This window comes from Orycteropus afer, unplaced genomic scaffold, assembly GCF_000298275.1.
Source record: "Orycteropus afer afer isolate SDZICR_OR568_19922 unplaced genomic scaffold, OryAfe1.0 scaffold00165, whole genome shotgun sequence".
In the NCBI taxonomy this organism is placed as follows: Eukaryota; Metazoa; Chordata; class Mammalia; order Tubulidentata; family Orycteropodidae; genus Orycteropus; species Orycteropus afer.
In genome coordinates this window covers 6,779,338-6,797,282 of record NW_006921752.1, presented here as the reverse complement: position 1 = coordinate 6,797,282, position 17,945 = coordinate 6,779,338, and the positions used below count along the sequence as shown (strand labels likewise).

General features: G+C 34.7%; 1 protein-coding gene across 1 annotated transcript in view; it reads left to right on the top strand.

Annotated features, from left to right (window-relative positions):
- Positions 1–17,945, top strand: part of DIAPH2 (diaphanous related formin 2) — a 1,278,863-nt gene that overhangs the window by 299,402 nt on the left and 961,516 nt on the right. The window contains exons 6-9 of the mRNA XM_007946556.1: positions 1,433–1,507; positions 1,595–1,664; positions 4,977–5,113; positions 7,054–7,162. Coding sequence (XP_007944747.1) covers positions 1,433–1,507; positions 1,595–1,664; positions 4,977–5,113; positions 7,054–7,162 — 391 coding nt within the window. The remainder of the gene's footprint in view (positions 1–1,432; positions 1,508–1,594; positions 1,665–4,976; positions 5,114–7,053; positions 7,163–17,945) is intronic.

The following is a 17,945-nucleotide window of genomic DNA, read 5'->3' as shown; positions in this document are numbered from 1 at the left end:
GGAAGGAAGGTTGGGCAATCCTACTTCCATAGTGATACTGCCTCGGAAACCCAAGGAGGGGTCGCTATGAGTCGGGGCTGACTTGACGGCAAATAACAACAACAACAACCACCCCTGGTAATTTTTACAGCTGGTTGTGTTTAAGTACAACTTAATGTGGCATTTTGTAAAATAAATAAAAGGAAAGAAGAAGTTGTGGGGCCCTTAGTTGGGAGGCTCCTGGCAAACAGATAACTAGGACTAACTAGAATGTTAGCAGAGACAGTGAAAAGGAGGGAGGGGCCGTGTGTGGGAGTCATTCTAGAAAGTCAAATCAAATTCTACATGATCAGTCTCCCAGACTTCTACCACACTCAGAACATCATCTCCTGCCCCTCTTCCCACCTGCTTACTCAGCTCATGCAACTCTGAACTTCTTGCAGTTTCTGGAACAAGCCAATCACTACTTACATCCTCAGGAGCCAGTTTTCTCTTATTTTAACTACTGGAAAAGTCTTCAGTTGCTTCAGGGCTCTGTTCAAATTCTATGTTATGAAAGAATCATTCCATGACAACACATTAAAAATTAGCATTCTGGTCTACCAATTCCATCTACTCAGGTTTATTTTTGGGAGCTCTGGTAACATAGTACCTAAGGTACTTGACTGCTAGCCAGAAGCTGGCTGTTCAAACCCACCAGCCACTGCTTGGAAGGAAGGTTGCGAGATTTACTTCTGTAGTGATACTGCCTGGAAAACACAAGGAGGGGTTGCTATGACTCAGGGCCAACTCGACGGCAAATAACAACAACAACGACAACAAGGTTTATTTTTAAACCTAGCACCATAACACTGATATTTTATTAAATATTTATTTATTTGTATCATACATCTCCCTCTTTCTAGAAGGTCAGCTCCATGAGGGCAATGACTTAATTGTGTTGCCTCTTGTATCCTTAGCATATGAAACGTGCCTGGTACACACCATCAGAGCTCCTGGTACTTAGTAGATACTGAATAAATATTTTTTGGATGAATGAACAGAATACATGCAAAAGTGAAAGAGATGAGGGATCAAAATTATGCCCATATTTAAAATAAAAACAAATTAAGAGGGTAGTGGAGTTATTTACACCAGTGTAAGAGTTTATTCAAGGAGTAGAAGCAGGGGAAGAAATTTTTGGTTTATAATTTCAGGCTTAAGTATATGATGCTGGTGAAACAACCAAGGAAGTACTGTCTAATGGGCAATCTGAAATGTGAAGAGAGATCTGTAATTGAGATAAAGATTTCCAAGTCATCTTTGTAAAGGCGATTCTTGAAGCAATGGAAGTAGAAAAAAGAATGCAAGCAATACTGAGTCTGGATTATAAGACTTGTTAATCAGAATTTCATTTTGGATATTTAATGCTTTAAATATATAAAATTATTTATGTTTTTCTTTTATTTTTTAGCTGGGTTAACAACTTCGGCCATGAAGGTCTTGGACTCTTACTGGATGTGCTAGAAAAGCTTCTGGACAAGAAACAGTAAGAATAAATACTAAAATACAATATTCGCCAGAGTAATTTTTAAGCACGACACAATATTTTAATTTTTTTCTTTCATTTCTTTAGGCAAGAACATATTGACAAGAAGAATCAGTATAAACTTATTCAGTGCCTCAAAGCATTTATGAATAACAAGGTAAGTAATATTTATTTCCACCTTTTTCTTAAAAGGTGAGAATTTGCCTGACACTATGAGCTGTAAATCAGGCAAATTAGTGGTTGCTTATTTTGTTTACAAAAAGGTCTTCCTCTTTATGATGGAAATCATCATAAGTGTCATTTAAAAATTATTTAATATATATTTTGATTAATAAAATATCTATTGGCAGGTTTTTGCAACCATACAAACATAATCATTTTTGTTCCCAAATTAGATAACACTAATATTTTCTAATAATTAGATAACACATTTCTTTTATAGTAATAGGAAAAATTAAAGGTCATATGTTGAGTACTGTTTCCTTACATTGTTGTTGTTGTGTGCCGTCGAGTCAGACCAGACTCATAGTGACCCCTCCTTGGGTTTCTGAAGCGGTATCGCTACTGAAGTAGATTGCCCAACCTTCCTTCTGAGGAGTGGCTAGTGGGTTCAAACCGCCAGACTTTTGGATAGCAGTCAAGTGCCTTTGGCACTATGCTACCAGAGCTCGTTTCCTTATATAGAGTTTTTATTTTATTGTAAAGAAAAATCAAAAGTTATGATTTGATTTGTTTGCTAAGAACATTTTAATGTTAAGATTTCCCTTTTATGTTCAGTTAATGATGGTGAGTTAACATGTGAAAGAAATCTCTACAAGATAGTGTTTTGTGTTGTTTTTTATACATATATGTTTAAAAACAGTTATGCTTTAGTGGCTCTATGAATTTTAAATAAATGTTTTTCTTCTAAAAATAGTCTGTGTTCAGGCATGTGGTTATATTAATTTTGTTCTTTAAACTACTTTTGTTTGAATCTTGAAAATGATTTGCTCAATATACCTATAGGTAACATACTGTTGACCAATTCATTTAATTACTTGAATTCCCTTCAGATTGTGTTTTAAAATACTTGACAGTAATAAATAATTATAACAATAACCAGAAACTTGCCAGTTGTGAAATACAGCTAATAATAACCAGTGCAATAAGATTGTCTATTTAAGTAATCTCTAAATAGTCTTTCTTAAGCATATGGGATTATATATGTACATATCACACACATAGATATCAACAAAGAGTTTTATTGGGAGGTAAAATGGGTTCTTGCTAGTTTATGTAACACTATCCTAGAATATGCTGACTGTGCTGTTCTTGAAAGTTTCTGAGAGAAAGATTCTCATCAGTACTAGCACAGAATTTATCAACTTTTGTGCTTTTATTCCTTGGCTGTAAAGTTATACAGTGTCTGATGCCTAACAACAAAGCACTAAATGAATGTTGCTTCTCCCAAGATCAAGATAGATCTGTTTCTTCAACTGAGGGAAACAATGAAATAATGGGAAGAGAAAAAATATTATAAATCAGAAGATAAGAGTTTTTAGTTCACGCTTTGCCACTAATGAGCTGAATGAACTTTGGAAAATCACTTGACCTCTCTATTAGTTTCCACTTCCCCCATCTTAAAATAAGCCATGGAACCTTTTGTTTGTTTTAAATTCTTACTGACTTGTGTTGTCAGCCTTCATAGCTTTCCATGATACCATGTGACTGTAATCAGAATAGTCATTATAGAAATATATATTGATGAGATTTCCTGTGGGAACTTTCCCCCCGTAGGATATAAGTTGGTATGTTAACACATACTTTCTTATCTCTTAAAAGTTTGACTGTTTTGAAAAAACATAGTGATTCTACTTAGATTATTGTAAACGAAAGTTTTAGTTAGAATATGTTAATGTCTTGCACATAAGGTTTTCAGAATATGAATAAATGGATCTTTTAAATTATAGGCATATGAAACATTGAGCATAAAGCATACATTCAAAATTAAAAACACACAATGACATATCCATTTCATCTTGGAATAAATTGTCCAAATCAAATAATAAAACTTTCCTCTGAAATGATATAAACATTAATTTGTGGGCCCCATGGAGTTTAGATTACCTTCTTCAAAAATGATTTTCCCTTATCTAATGCATGTAAAAATAGGATCATAAAAAGCAGCACATTGTTGATGTGCATTGCTATAATAATTGCTCTGATGTTTGGATTGATGGTTTTCCAGATATATTTCTCATATCTTTATTTTTATCATCAATATGTCTCTACATATTATAAAATGCTTTTACAAATGCATGAAAAATGGAAAATGCAAATTATTTCTCTCTCAATCTAATTGATTTTTAAAGCTATCATTTTAATTTTGGTAGTGGCATAGTAATCCATCTCTTGGTTTCACACATGCATTTATCGCTATTATTCCTTAGTGTTATCTATTGGCCACCTTTTCACATATTTATCCATTTTGTTTTCTTTATACCTTTCTACTCTTTTGTCTTCCATTTCATTTTTCTTTATTTTATTTGGTCTTGTCTCTGTAAATTTCCTTATTTATTATGACCTCTGATAAAGTCATGCTTAAGAGCTTTAGCTGTGTTTTTATTTTTTCTGAGTTCTTTAAGAAGTCATATTAGGAACCATGAGAATACTCGTATTTTTGATTCTTTACTAAAGCTTTACCCTGAAATAGTAATTATGTTCCTATGAAATGTTGTAAGATTTCTCCATTAGACTTTAAAAAGGATATATATCCTTAATGTAGTGAAAACCCAAGTTTTGGACTTTTTTTTTTTTTTAACCTATTTGTTCTTATAATGCACACAAACACACACATATGCACACACACGTGTATATTATTGAATGCAATGAAAATTGTATCCTCTGCCCTACTTTACTGTGTTAGTCAATGTTTCCTTGAGTTCATAGCTTTTGTAGTGAGGCACAGCTGGCTGAAAGACAGGACGATAAGAGAGAAAGTTATGGAAAAATCCAGACAAAAGTTTATTGCTTCTTTAACTCACATTTGTTGTACGAAAGAGCTTTTCAACATTTTACCTTTTTTGTTCAACTTAATTTTATACACAAACATACTGGAGAATTTAACCATGAATTCCAGACATCTCTGGGGAGATCCGATGACATAAGTAGAATTACTTTAGAAAATCATATCGGTATGTGCTTTCCATGTTCTTCTTTGTTGAAGAACTACTGATTGGTCCCATATTTCTCTCAAATCTTTATGGAATTTTTAGAGCAGGCTAATGTAGATTATATCTGATCAAGGGGCAAAAACTCTAACATGCAGTCATTTCAAACAAAAACCAAATATGAATAACAGTCATACAATTAGGTAGAACCTTACTGTGGAGGTATGGGGTTTTGAAAAATCATTTTAAGTTGATTTCTTTAATTAAAGATACAGTCCATAAACATTTTGAATGATGGTTTCTTTTTCTTTCTTTCCTAGTTTGGTTTGCAAAGGATTCTAGGAGATGAAAGAAGTCTTTTACTATTGGCAAGAGCAATTGACCCCAAACAACCCAACATGATGACTGAAATAGTAAAAATACTTTCTGCTATTTGCATTGTTGGAGAAGAGAACATGTAAGTATTGCTATACTATTCTATTAACTGCATGAGAAAATGAGACTTGCAAAATTATAAATCCTAATTTTCTCCTTTTTTTGATGATAACTTGCATGAAACCCAGACATTTTTATTTTGCCTGTTCATATTTTAGGATTTTTGTTGATTTTTTTTTTAAAAAAGGTTTCTACAGATAGAATCCTAATGGAAAATTTTTCAAAGTTCATTTCAAAGGGAATGAATAGTGATTTTAGAGTATTATTTTGGCTAAATACAAAAATACACACATACCACATACATGTACTCCTATGACTTGATTTCTCTAAGTTAATAAATTGCCTAAATACTTTTATTTTGTACTTTTTTTTTAAGAATTAATTTTATTCTATTTGCCTAAGCTAAATGAAAAGATGGAACAATTATTCATACAGTGAAATAAACTAACTTCCTTTTTTAAAGGTTGTTGATAACTACTCAGTGTATGTATGTGCCGGATCCAGCAAGTTGTTGCTGAATATGCATTAGATCATATCTTCTTATGGAAATAATATTGAATAAGAAAGAAATTTCCAGATTTGATGGCATCAATAGTCCCAGTTCTAAGAAACTATTTGGCTAAAAAAAATGGAATGTCAGCTAAGGATCTAAATTGCATTATTTTTCTGATCACTTTGTGAGCAAGTAAGAGTCTCATACCTGTTAACATACAGTGAGATGATGTTTAGTGCTTTCTAGTGTCCTTAGAAAGCAAACAAAAAACAGCAAACGAAAATATCATCCTATAGCATCAAGTCTTTACTCAATGAGAACAGAGAAAGAAATAACATATGGAAAAGTAAAGTTCCCTTAGGTTTTATAGAAAAAATAAGTGTATCCATAAGTAGCTAGTATTTTTCTAGTGAATTAGATTTTTAATACTTAATTCATAAAGTGTAATCTACCCAGTATAATTATTAGGAGCTCTGGTGGCGTAGTGCCTAAGGTATTTGACTGCTAATCAGAAGGCTGGCAGTTCAAACCCACCAGCCACTCCTCAGAAGGAAGGTTGGGCAATCTTCTTCTTTAGTGATATCACCTCAGAAACCCAAGGAAGGGGCCACTATGTGTCGGATTCTACTCGACGGCAGTGAGTGAGTATAATTGTTAAAGAGCCTTGGTGGTGCAGTGGTTACGCTTAGCTGCTAACCGAAAGGTTGGTGCTTTGAACCCACCAGCCTTTCCAAGGGAGAGTGATGAGGCATTCTTCCTCTGTAAAGATTATAGCCTTAGAAGCTCTACAAGGCAGTTCTTCCCTGCCCTATAGGATTGCTCTGAGTTGCAGTCAACATGATGGCAATGAGTATTTTGATGTTTGGTGTAATTGCTGTGATTTAATTATAATTTCAGATACCTTTTGGTAAGAGCTTTATAGTACATAAGGTTAATTTAATTGAGACACTGTATGGTGATAGTTACCAATATTTTTCCTCAAGTAAATAAGTTGCATATGCTAGGTAATTGTAGATGTTTATTTTCTTGGACTCTCTTTAATTATGGATATCACATTATGTTCAAGGTATTAATATGTGAAATACCAAACTTGAAACTATTTCAGTGTTTATCAAGTTATTATACTTTTAAAAATATCACCTAGAAACTTAATTTTCTTCAAAGATTTTTAAGTTGCATTTTTATTTTGATGCTCTAAAATTATTTAAAACAATCAATTGACTCAGAAACATGTGAACAGAAACACAATTCTTAAATTGTAATGGCCAATAAAAGATTAGCCTAGACAATCCTATAGGGAAGTTTTACTTTGCCACATGGGGTCGATAAGAGTCGGAATTGACTTGATAACACCCAACAATAATAACAACATATAAACATCAAGCAGCAGAAAGCAAATAGGAAAGATAACTCATACTTATATTGTGCATGTGATATGTATTTTTTTTCTTTCTTTTTTTCCTCTGCAGTCTAGATAAACTTTTAGGAGCTATAACTACAGCAGCAGAAAGAAATAACAGGGAACGGTTTTCACCAATTGTGGAAGGATTAGAAAATCACGAAGCCTTGCAATTACAGGTGAGCTAGTTTTGTCTAAAATTGTTTCTAAGGTTTTATTTAGAGTACTCATTTTATATGACATCAGCACCATTTTATTTGACATTTAAATAGAATGGAATTTAAAACTAAAATTCTTCCTGTTGCTTGATCATTTATAAAAGCTAGAACTTTGTGAGAATAATAATTTGTATAAAATTAGGCAAAATACTTCTGGGTTATTATAAATGTGTCAATTTTGATTATCATGAATATTTGGACAGAAATTCAATAATGAATGTAAGCAATCAGGGAAACTAAAGCCCTAACAGTCATCAGGACAAAAGATCAAGCAGCTCACCCGATGCCATTATCTTAAAAATATTACTGAAATGAGTGAGGTTGTTGTAGATATTTAAGGTAACTAAATACACTTCTCTTTGTTCCTTTCACACAATCAAAGGTCTAATTCACCAGAATTGAGTGGATTGAATTGCAGCTGTTAAGTCTGAGTACATGTGATAGCTCTGTGTAGACCCAGCCTAAGTGGCTTTTTTATAAGGCAAAACCATCTTTTCTTAAATGGTTTTGGGAAATGAATCATTTTATGGACAACAACTTTGTTCTTGAGGGATGGGAGCTCCTGTTTATTGACCACATTTATGATAGGAACTCTTGGTCTAAACATCTTAATTAACATACATTATCTGATTTAATCTTAACAACAATCCAACTGTGTGGGCACTCATATATCCAGTTTGCTTCTGAGGTGATAAGGCTTGTTGTTCTTGGTGACCATTGAATTGGTTGTGATTTATTGCAAACTCGTGTGTGCAGAGTAGAACTGCTCCATAGTTTTCAAGGCTGAGACCTTTCAGAAGTAGGTCTCCAGGCATATCTTTCAAGGGACCTCTGGATAGATTCGAACCTCCAGTCTTTGAGCTAGTGTTTGGGCACTTAACCATTTGTACAACCCAGGGAGTTGAGCTAATTAGCCCAAGTGAGATTAAATAACTTGTCTTTAGGTGACACACCTTGTAAGTGGTAGAGTTAGAAGGTAACCCTAGGGTTTTTGGTCTGATGCTCATCTCTTTCTTTTAGACATTGTTTGCCTTTTAATATACCAAAGAAAACCCTCTCTGAAATATTTTAAAGTATTTTTATGTCAATACATATGTAACAGGGAGTTCTGGTGGCGTAGTGGCTAAGGCACTTCACTGCTAACCAGAAGGCTGGTGGTTCAAACCCACCAGCCACCCCTCAGAAGGAAGGTTGGGCAATCTACTTCCATAGTGATACCGCCTCCGAAACCCAAGGACAGGTCACTGTGAGTCAGATTCGACTCAACGGCAGTGCATTGCATTTGCCTATATATGTAACATGTATTATATTTTATATTAAATATATGTAATCTTTTTAAACTCTTGTTTAACAAAGAAAAGATGGTTCGTTATTCTATCAAATTATTTAGTAGTGAGTGTTTAAATATTCAAATTCCTTATCTTGATGTATTGCTTTTGTTAGTTTTTGTCATATTACTAAGTATTGGGATCGGATCCCACCCCTTCCACTCCACCCAGAGTTTCAAACTATAGCAGAGAGATGAATAGGCTTGTCCAAAGAGAATTTGTAGTGTTAAAAAAAATATAATACCCTTCCAAATATTTAAAGATCTTTGTTAATCATTACTTCTATTTCAATTATAATGAGCATTCTTAAAAAACTTTTATGATGTGCGTTTTATGTCAAAGTAATAGCATTTTTTTTTAAAAAAAATTGCATAGATCCTTCCAGGGCTTTCATTTTCATAATATACTTGTTACAAAATTTATCTCAATGAAATATAATATTTGTGCTGAAAGGTTTGAGAACTTCTTTTCTTTCTTTCTTTTTTTTTTTTAAGGAAGCCTTTTTGAAAGTTTTGTTCTTGTTCCTATGATTGATTGACATTCAGACATACACACAAGTTTGTGCTTCCCTTGTGACATTTGTTTAGCAAGACATAAAAGTTTTGATTGCTATTGTTTTGGTTACCTAGTGCTGCTCTAATAGGAAATACCACAGATGGGATAGCTTTAAGAAACAGGAGTTTATTCTCTTACAGTTTTGCAGGCTAGAAGTCTGAGTTCAAATTGCTGGGCTCTAGGGGCTGTGTGAAAGCCCCACAACCTTAGGTTTCAGCACTGCTTCTTGCTCCCAGCCCTCTGAAGCTAGAGGCATCTCTTCACTCAGGGAGCTGCTGGCTGCTGAGGCTAACAAGCCCAAGGGCAAAAAGTGAAAAGGCACTGTCTCGCTATTACCAAACCATGTGTCAGGGCATTGATTCAAGTCCATTAAAAGTCCCAAGATCGGCAGAGCATGGCAGGCTTTTGAGTGAAAACTCAGCTATATGCAGTGTTCAAGAGAGCCAAAAAGGTGTATTCCATTCCCAAAGCTTCTCCTTATATGCAGGAAGCAGACCATATCCCTAAAGCAGCTGCTTAGCTGCTTGCTGCAGATGCCACCATGGAGTTGATTGCCAGTCACATCATGAGAAATAACTACCACCAGCTGCCCAGTCACTCATAACTGGGCCCAGCCAAGTTGACACATAACCTTAACTACCACAGCTATAATAGTATTCATCACATTTTATACATGGTTTTCCATACTTGGGCCAAGCCCTTTTACATATTTGAAAATTCTTAGACAAATTTGATTTTTAAGCACAGCTCTGTGAGTTAGATATTATCTCCAATTTATGATCAGGAAGCTGAGCTGGGAGGCTAAGTAAATCAGTATACACAGCTAGTATGTGATAGAGCTGTGATTTGAACCAGGTTTTTGTGATGCCATCATTTGTATTTTTAAAAGAGAAACCACTATCAAATACCAGTTCACTCCAAATAGTTAGATGGGATTGGCAATGTGCTAGCATTAATGAAGCTGGATTGAATGGAGTGATAAAGCGGTAAGTTGTTAATGAATAACATATGGGAAGAGTCATAGACATCTTGCAGGTATTCAAGAAATTGTTGAATACTGATTGTAGATGAAACCACAATTTGAAATTTCCTATTTTAATGAACTACAAAAATTAGTACCTTGTGAGCTTATTTAGTTGGACTACCTAACATGATTGAACATAAAAAAATATGGAAAAGTTCAAAAAACATATTCTGAATACAAAAATGAAAAAGAAAAGTTTAAATCTGTTGTTAAAAATATATAATTAGTGCTGTATTTTAACAGAATCACTTTTTCTATTTTTGTAGTATCTTGAGACTTCTCAAAATGTTATTACAGCCTCAGGAAGTAATTCTGTTAAAATACAGCACTAATTATATTTTTAAATAACAACTATATACTTTTTTACCCTATTTTTTGGATTTCAAAACAGATCATTAACTTCTTACATAATTTTTTCTAGTTCATCTTTAAAATGAAATTTTTTTCCTGTGATACAATTTTCATTATCTTCAGTAGTTTAAGAAATAGATAGAAACTAAATCATGTATCTTCATCTGATCTCTATTAACTTCCCTTCAGCTTAGTAGCAGTCTCTAGTCTCCTCTGTGCTACAGTACCTTCTTCGCATCCTACTTATACCTAAAACTAGCTTCTGATAGCCCTCTTTTATTTAGTAGTCCAAGTCTCTAAATAATCTACTATACTTTTTTTCTCTGCTTCATAAATTACCTTTCACAATTCTACTGTCTCACAATTCTCAGAAAGGTTGACAAAGATCCTTTAATTTCAAAATCCTACTGCCTCTATCCAATCGTGATCACTTGGCTCAATTGATCACCTCCGTCCTTAACAATTTTACTTTCCTTAGATTTCCAGGCACCATTCTCTATTCAGGGGCTCTGGTAGCATAGTGCCTAAGGCACTTGACTGCTAACCAGAAGGCTGGCAGTTCAAACCCACCAGCCACTACTTGGAAGGACAGTTGGGCAAGCTACTTCCATAGTGATACTGCCTCGGCAACCCAAGGAGGGATCGCTATGAGTAGAGTCTGACTCAAGGGCACATAACAACAACAACAACAACAACAACAACATTCTTTATATGTTCTCTGACTACCTCTGTTTCTCTTCTGCCATCTTAATATGTTGCTTCTCTTCTTACTTCTTGGGTATTTTGTTTATTTGGTTCTATCCTTAGTCCTCTTCTATTGTCATTTTATGTACTTATGTACCTGAATCTATATATATGTATTCATATACATATAACCATGTGTATGTATATGAGTGTTCTCAATTGCTACTCTAGCTTCAACCTCCAACTCTGTTCTAATGATTCCCCAGATTTATAAATCCAGCCCATATGCTTTTCTCTATTGAAATGCATTCCAAATGCCTAACTAGATGTCTTATCCAAAAAAAAAAAAAAACTATTGCCACCAAGTCAATCCTCATAGAGACCCTATAGGACAGACTAGAAGTGCCCCTCAGGGTTCCCAAGGCTATAAATCTTTCTATAAGCAAACTGACACATCTTTCTCCAGCAGAGTGGTTGGTGGTTTTAAACCACCCACCTTTCGGTTAGCAGCCGAGCACTTGACCACTGCTCCACCAGTGCTCCTTAGATGTCTGGTAACCATTTTAAAAACAGGAAAATAAAAATAGCATTTATAAGCCATAGACAAAGCAATGTTCTAAATGTCAACTTATTTAAACCTCATAGCAGTTCTATGAGGGATAGAGTAGTAGTATCCTCATTTTATAGATGAGAAAACTGAAGCTCAGAGAAAATTAACTACTTTTCTAGAGTCACAAAGCAGATGGGAGGCATAGCCTAGATTTTGTACCAGGCAATCTGGCTCCAAAGAATATGCTCTTAACCACTATACTGTGCCTCTTCTTATATTAAAGCTAGGTGATTACCTCTTTTCCTTAATCCAATTTCCCCAAAATAAGTCTACTTTTTTCCTATGTTTCCCAATTTAGATTATCTTTTTAAGGGTATCACCTTTTACCCAATCTCCAATTTTCCTTATGGCTTCATTCTTTTTCCTCTGAACCCAATGAACCACTAAGTGTTATTGATTAGTTTTTAGTATAGACTATGAATCCATCCCATTTCTTTCCACCCCTGCTGCCCTTACCTTCTTCCACTGATATTATTCCAACAAGTTTTTAATTAGTACCACATACTAATACTTTCTCCCTCTCCAGACGAATGTTCTAAACTGTTGTCAGTTATCCTTAAAAGATAAACATGATTCTGACATATTAGCATTCTTCAAAACCTGTGCTCATGTCTACTAACATGACAAAGGTGAAAAGCTTAATCATGGTATAAGATGTTTTTCAATGTGGCCTCATCTTTACGTGCTGCCCTTTGGACCTGTCACTCTCACAAATGTACCGTATGTTTCAGCCATACTGAATTTGGTGTTTCCCAAATATATTGTAGACTTTTTAAATGGCCTATACATGTGATCATGCAGATCTCTTTGCTTGAAATTCCCATCTTCTTCTACCCATATCCCTTTTTTTCTGGTAAGGTTTAACAAGAATACAAAGAAGTGCTTTAGGTATGTCTTGCGTAAATTTGGGAAAGCTTAAGTGATGCGGTGACACTTAAACCAAGTCTTGAGAGATAGGTAATAATTTTCCAGAAATTTTTTTTTCTAGTAGAGCAAATGTATTATGGTAGGGTGGGAGGCAAGGAGAAAGGCTTCCAGTGGGTAAAAATAGAGGCCAGAATAGTCAGTCTGCCAGTCACTTTAGGAAAGAAGACAGAGTGAGGTAATACCATTATATAGTTTATGAAACTGATTTTGTACATAGTCCAGCAGGAAAAGATACTGTATTCTGACCATTAACAATAGTTATTTATGGAATAAGAAAGTAGTGAAGGTAATACAAAATGATGTATTAAAAAACAGCTCCACTCTTTACAGGCTGCTACTGGTCTGAAAGGTGCCATATTTTAAAGTATATCAGGAGCTATGTGCACAAATATGTTTACATGATTTAGTGCATTTAAAACTGTTTTCTAGCATTGTAAAAATAACAAAAATGAGTACAAGTTGTGTTTAGATATTATATATGAAAATGTAGCAGTAAATATACTCTTTTACTCACTGTGTAATCAGTTCACTTATCCAGACCTCACTTAGTTGATAGATTTATCATTTTGGAAAGTAAGTGAAAAAGAAATACAGTAAAGCAATCTTAGCAGCCTACAGCAATGTCACCAAGTCCATCAAGCCTCATGTCAAGAAGGGCCTTTTGACCTTTAAGCATAGCCTTTTTATTTTATTTTATTTTTCTGCCTTCTGTGCTGTTTAATGAGCCTGATTATTTCTTTTCCATCTGCAGAAGACTAGAAAGCACAGGTAGGAAGTTAAAAAAACCAAACCAAACTCACTGCCGTCAAGTCAGATCCGATTCATAGCGACCCCTCCTTGGGTTTCCCAGGCAGTATCTCTATGGAAGTAGGTTGCCTGATTTCCTTCCAGGGAGTGGCTGGTGGGTTTGAACCTCCAGCTTTTTGGTTAGCAGTCAAATGCCTTAGACACTATACCACCAGAGCTCCCAGTGGGAGGATGAGAGAGGGTTTATTCCAGATTGGTACTGAGATCATCAGGAAGTAATATTTAACAGGCTGAAAAAAGGGGATGAGACAGAAACATAATGGAAGGCTGAAACTAGAATGCAAAAAATTACCACCTTTTATTACTTTCAGTAGCAGGGCAAATAGTCCTACATATCTCAGTAGTTACTGAGAGTACCTCTGTATTACAGCACAGCTCAGTAACTCACATATTTACTGATGCTCCTGAGTCAATAAGAAAATGTTAAATTATATCTAGCATATTTTTCTCAGGAGCCATGGTTGTACAATTCTTAAAGCACTCAGTTACGAACCAAAAGGTTATTGGTTTGAAACCACCAGTGGCTCTGTGAGAGGAAGATGTGCCAGTCTGCTTTCTTAAAGATTTGCAGCCTTGAAAACCCTATGGGGTAGTTCTTTGTCCTGTAGGGTTGCGGTAAGTCAGAATCAATTTGTTGGCAGTCTGGTTTGATTTGGTTTGTATTTTGTTTAAGGAAGTAAGAATTATATAATTCATTTTAGAAAAAGTTCCATGCAAAAGTAGATACTTCCAATCTAAGGACTGTTTCTGTGTAGCTTCATTTTTTCTGTAGTGGTTTGTAGAGAGTTGAAATTTTATTTTCATTATATTGGTAAATTAGGTGTTAGTGTACTCTTACCATCACAAATAAAGTACTGCCTTGGGGTAAATCATTTATCATTTGTCGGTAGAGGGAGATTTACAAAAAAATTAAGCACTAAAGCTTAATTCACTTAATAAATTCACTTAATAAAGTGAAACTTTGTGGAACATTAAATGAGCATATTAAATATTATGTATTGAATGGATATAAGGTAATTCCCAGGAATTTGTTCTGTTTATAGATAGTTTTTATGTTACTACTATTTTCAAAGTAGAAATACTATATAGTAGAGGATTGTATAGAGATATTTGTACAATATAATTATTTGACACAGTGTTTAAGCACTCCAGAATTTTGGAGGTTTGAGCTCACTAGCCAGTCTGCAGGAGAAAGATGAGGCAGTCTGTTCCCATAAAGATATAAAGCCTTGGAAACCCTTTGTGGCAGTTCTATTCTGTCTTATAAGGTCTCTGTAGGTCAAAATCAACTCCACAGCACTGTTTCAATTTGTAAACATAATTTTTCAGTAATTTGAAAAATAACTTCTAACTATTAAAAAAAAAAGAAAGAAAGAAACTCACTGTCATTGAGTCAATTCCAACTCACAGCAACCCCCAATGGGTTTCCAAGGCTGTAAATCTTTACAGAAGCTGACTGCTTTATCTTTCTTCTGTGGAGCACTTGTAGGTTTGAACCACCAACCTTTTGGTTAGCAGCCCAGTGCCTTAACCATTACATCACCAGAGCTTCTTAACTTAAAGTAAGGTAGCTTTTATTTTAACTCCTTCAAAGTTAAATAATTACCAAATTAAATATCATTTTTAGTAACAGAGAGCCGCCAGCTATTTCTTCCATACTATAAAAAAGCAGTTGACACTTTTGATGTTGTAATTGGCTTCTTTGGGAGCATTTGATACTGTTGATCGCTCCTTTACCAATGCTTTCTCCCCTGCATTTCCTGAATTCCATGATGCTAAGCTCTCCTGTTTTTCCTCTTACGTCTTTGTTTCCTTTAAAATCTCCCATTGCCATATTTGGCTCTTCGTTTCACTGATTCTTAGATCTTGATCCTCCATCCTTTGGTTCTTTGATTTTTCTCATTCTGTACATTGTCCTTGGGCGATCTCAACTATCCTCACATCTTCAACTTTGTTGTTATTGTTATGTGCTGTCGAGTCGCACTCGACTCAGAGCGACCCCTCTTTGGGTTTCTGAGGCAGTATCACTATGGAAGTAGATTGCCCCATCTTCCTTCCTAGGAGTGGCTGGTAGATTTGAACCACCAGCCTTCTGGTTAGCAGTCAAGTGCCTTAGGCACTACATGCACTTATATATAGGATGATTCTCTCTGAACTTTTCTTTTCCATATTTCTCCTAACTCACAGGCCCCTTATATTTAGCTGCCTGCTGAATGGGTTTCAAACTCAATATTGTCCTTAACTGTACTTAAGTTCCTTTTTTTCTACCTTCCCCTTTTCACCCCAAACTCCTCCCAACGTTCACCTCCCTTCTTCTTATATTTCCAATTCTAGTTAACTTTAGGAATATTTGCTGAATGTCACAAACCAGAAGGCTAATAGTTATTTTTGAACCACCCTATCAATCTTTGAATCCATCTGTCATCCCATCAGTCACCCTATCCTATCAATTCTATTTCCTTAGTGTTATTCTTCCCTTAGTATAGTATCTCTTCTTCCCTGCTACTGTCACTTCTTTATATCAGGACAAGATCACTCCTCAGCATTTTTTCATTTCACTGGACTGTTACATATCTTCTACCCACCATTCCACCCTTACACATTGCTGTTGCATCCATCCCAACTCATAGTGACCCTACAGGACAGAGTAGAACTGCCCCATAAAGTTTTCAAGGCTGTAAATCTTGACAGAAGCCGACTGCCACATCTTCTCTCACCCTTCATTCTAGCTCCCTTTAAATTATCTTCCATCAAGGTATCTTTCTGAAATGCAATTTTTGTCATATAATTATTTGGAATCATACAATGGCTTCCCCTAGCCTCTAGGACCAAAGTCTAATCCTAGCCCACAAAGTATACTTCTTCATTTCTCACGTGCTCTTGTCTCTAGCCTCATATCCCTCCTCTTTATATACTTTTTGTTTCAGTCATACCTTTATCTCCATAATTTTGCACAGGTTTTCCTTTTGCCTGTAATCTTCGCTATTTCTTGACTTTATTAACTTCTTCTGTGTGTTTATATCTTCCTTGGTTTGTTCTTATTTTGACTTCAATTACGTTTTTTTTTTTCATAACTCTTGATGGGCTAGGATAAAGAAATATCTTATTAATGTCATGAGCATGCTTAATAAGGTCAAGTATGTGACAATGTCAATGAAATGTTAAAGGCACAATTTGCCACACTTAATGGCAATATCGATAATCTGTCTGAGAATGCCTTGTTCTTGTTCTTATGTGCCGTCGAGTTGGACTTGACTCATAGCGACCCCTCCTTGGGTTTCCAAGGCAGTATCACTACGGAAGTAGATTGCTCCATTTTTCTTCTGAGAGAATGTCCTAGATTTGACAATTATTGTATTCCATAGCTGTAGGAATTGAGAACAGATAGATGTTTGTTTAGTTTTCAAAGCTGTCAAGTTAAAATAAATAAAAGGTTATAGCATTTTTTCATTGATTTTGTGAAAATATTTCTTGTTTAAACATTTAATTCTCTTTACCACTTAGGCAATAAAAAGAATGATTTTTTTTCCCAATAATGACATATATCATGCCAAGAAAATTAGAAATATTTAAATACCATTCACCCACTAAATTTTAACCATTTTAATGGACGGTATTTAGATGTTTCAACGAAAACCTTAAACAAATACAAATAAGATTTACCCTTAGAAATTTTACAATCTATTTTGAGATCGGCTACCCTCTACTGAATACCCGCACATTACACACACAAATGGAGATAATATCATTTGAATAAAAAATGCAGATGAGAATTGACAAATAGAATGTATTATTTTCATAAAGGAAGACTTATAATGTAGTGGAAAAAACAATAGTAATTAGATTTAGTATATGGTACAGATTATTGCATGCATTATCATGTGGGCAAAATTTATGTATTTTTAATCTATATATGTTTATGCATCTGTTCGGTATTTTATTTATGTATAATATAGAAATAAATCTCCTTATGACATAAGAAGATCATCAAATAAAAATGCAAACACAGAAAATTATTGTTTTTACTAGTCAAAAAAATCAGAATTGTGGTCCTAACCTAGCATAGTTACTCATAATGAAGAAGATTCACTGATTTTTAAATTTTAATTCTCATGGAAGCAATATTTGAAACTGAAAAAGGTGTGATAGACCATTTTGAAATTGAAAGCTATTGTAAAGAAATTAAATCACAGTACAAGAGGAAACTGTTCACCAGTGCTAGGCCTTAGGCACTGTGCCACCAGAGCTCCTTTTTGTGCATAGTAGTATGATAGAATCCAGGGCTAAAAATTGTGAGGTCTGAGTTCTAGTTTCATCTCTGGTTTACAAGCTGTGTAATATTGGGGTAATCATCTTTCTAAGTTTTCAGTTTCTTTACCTTTAAATGAAGGAGCTTTGGTGGTGCAGTGCCTAAGGCATTTGACTGCTAACCAGAAGGTTGGCAGTTCAAACCCACCA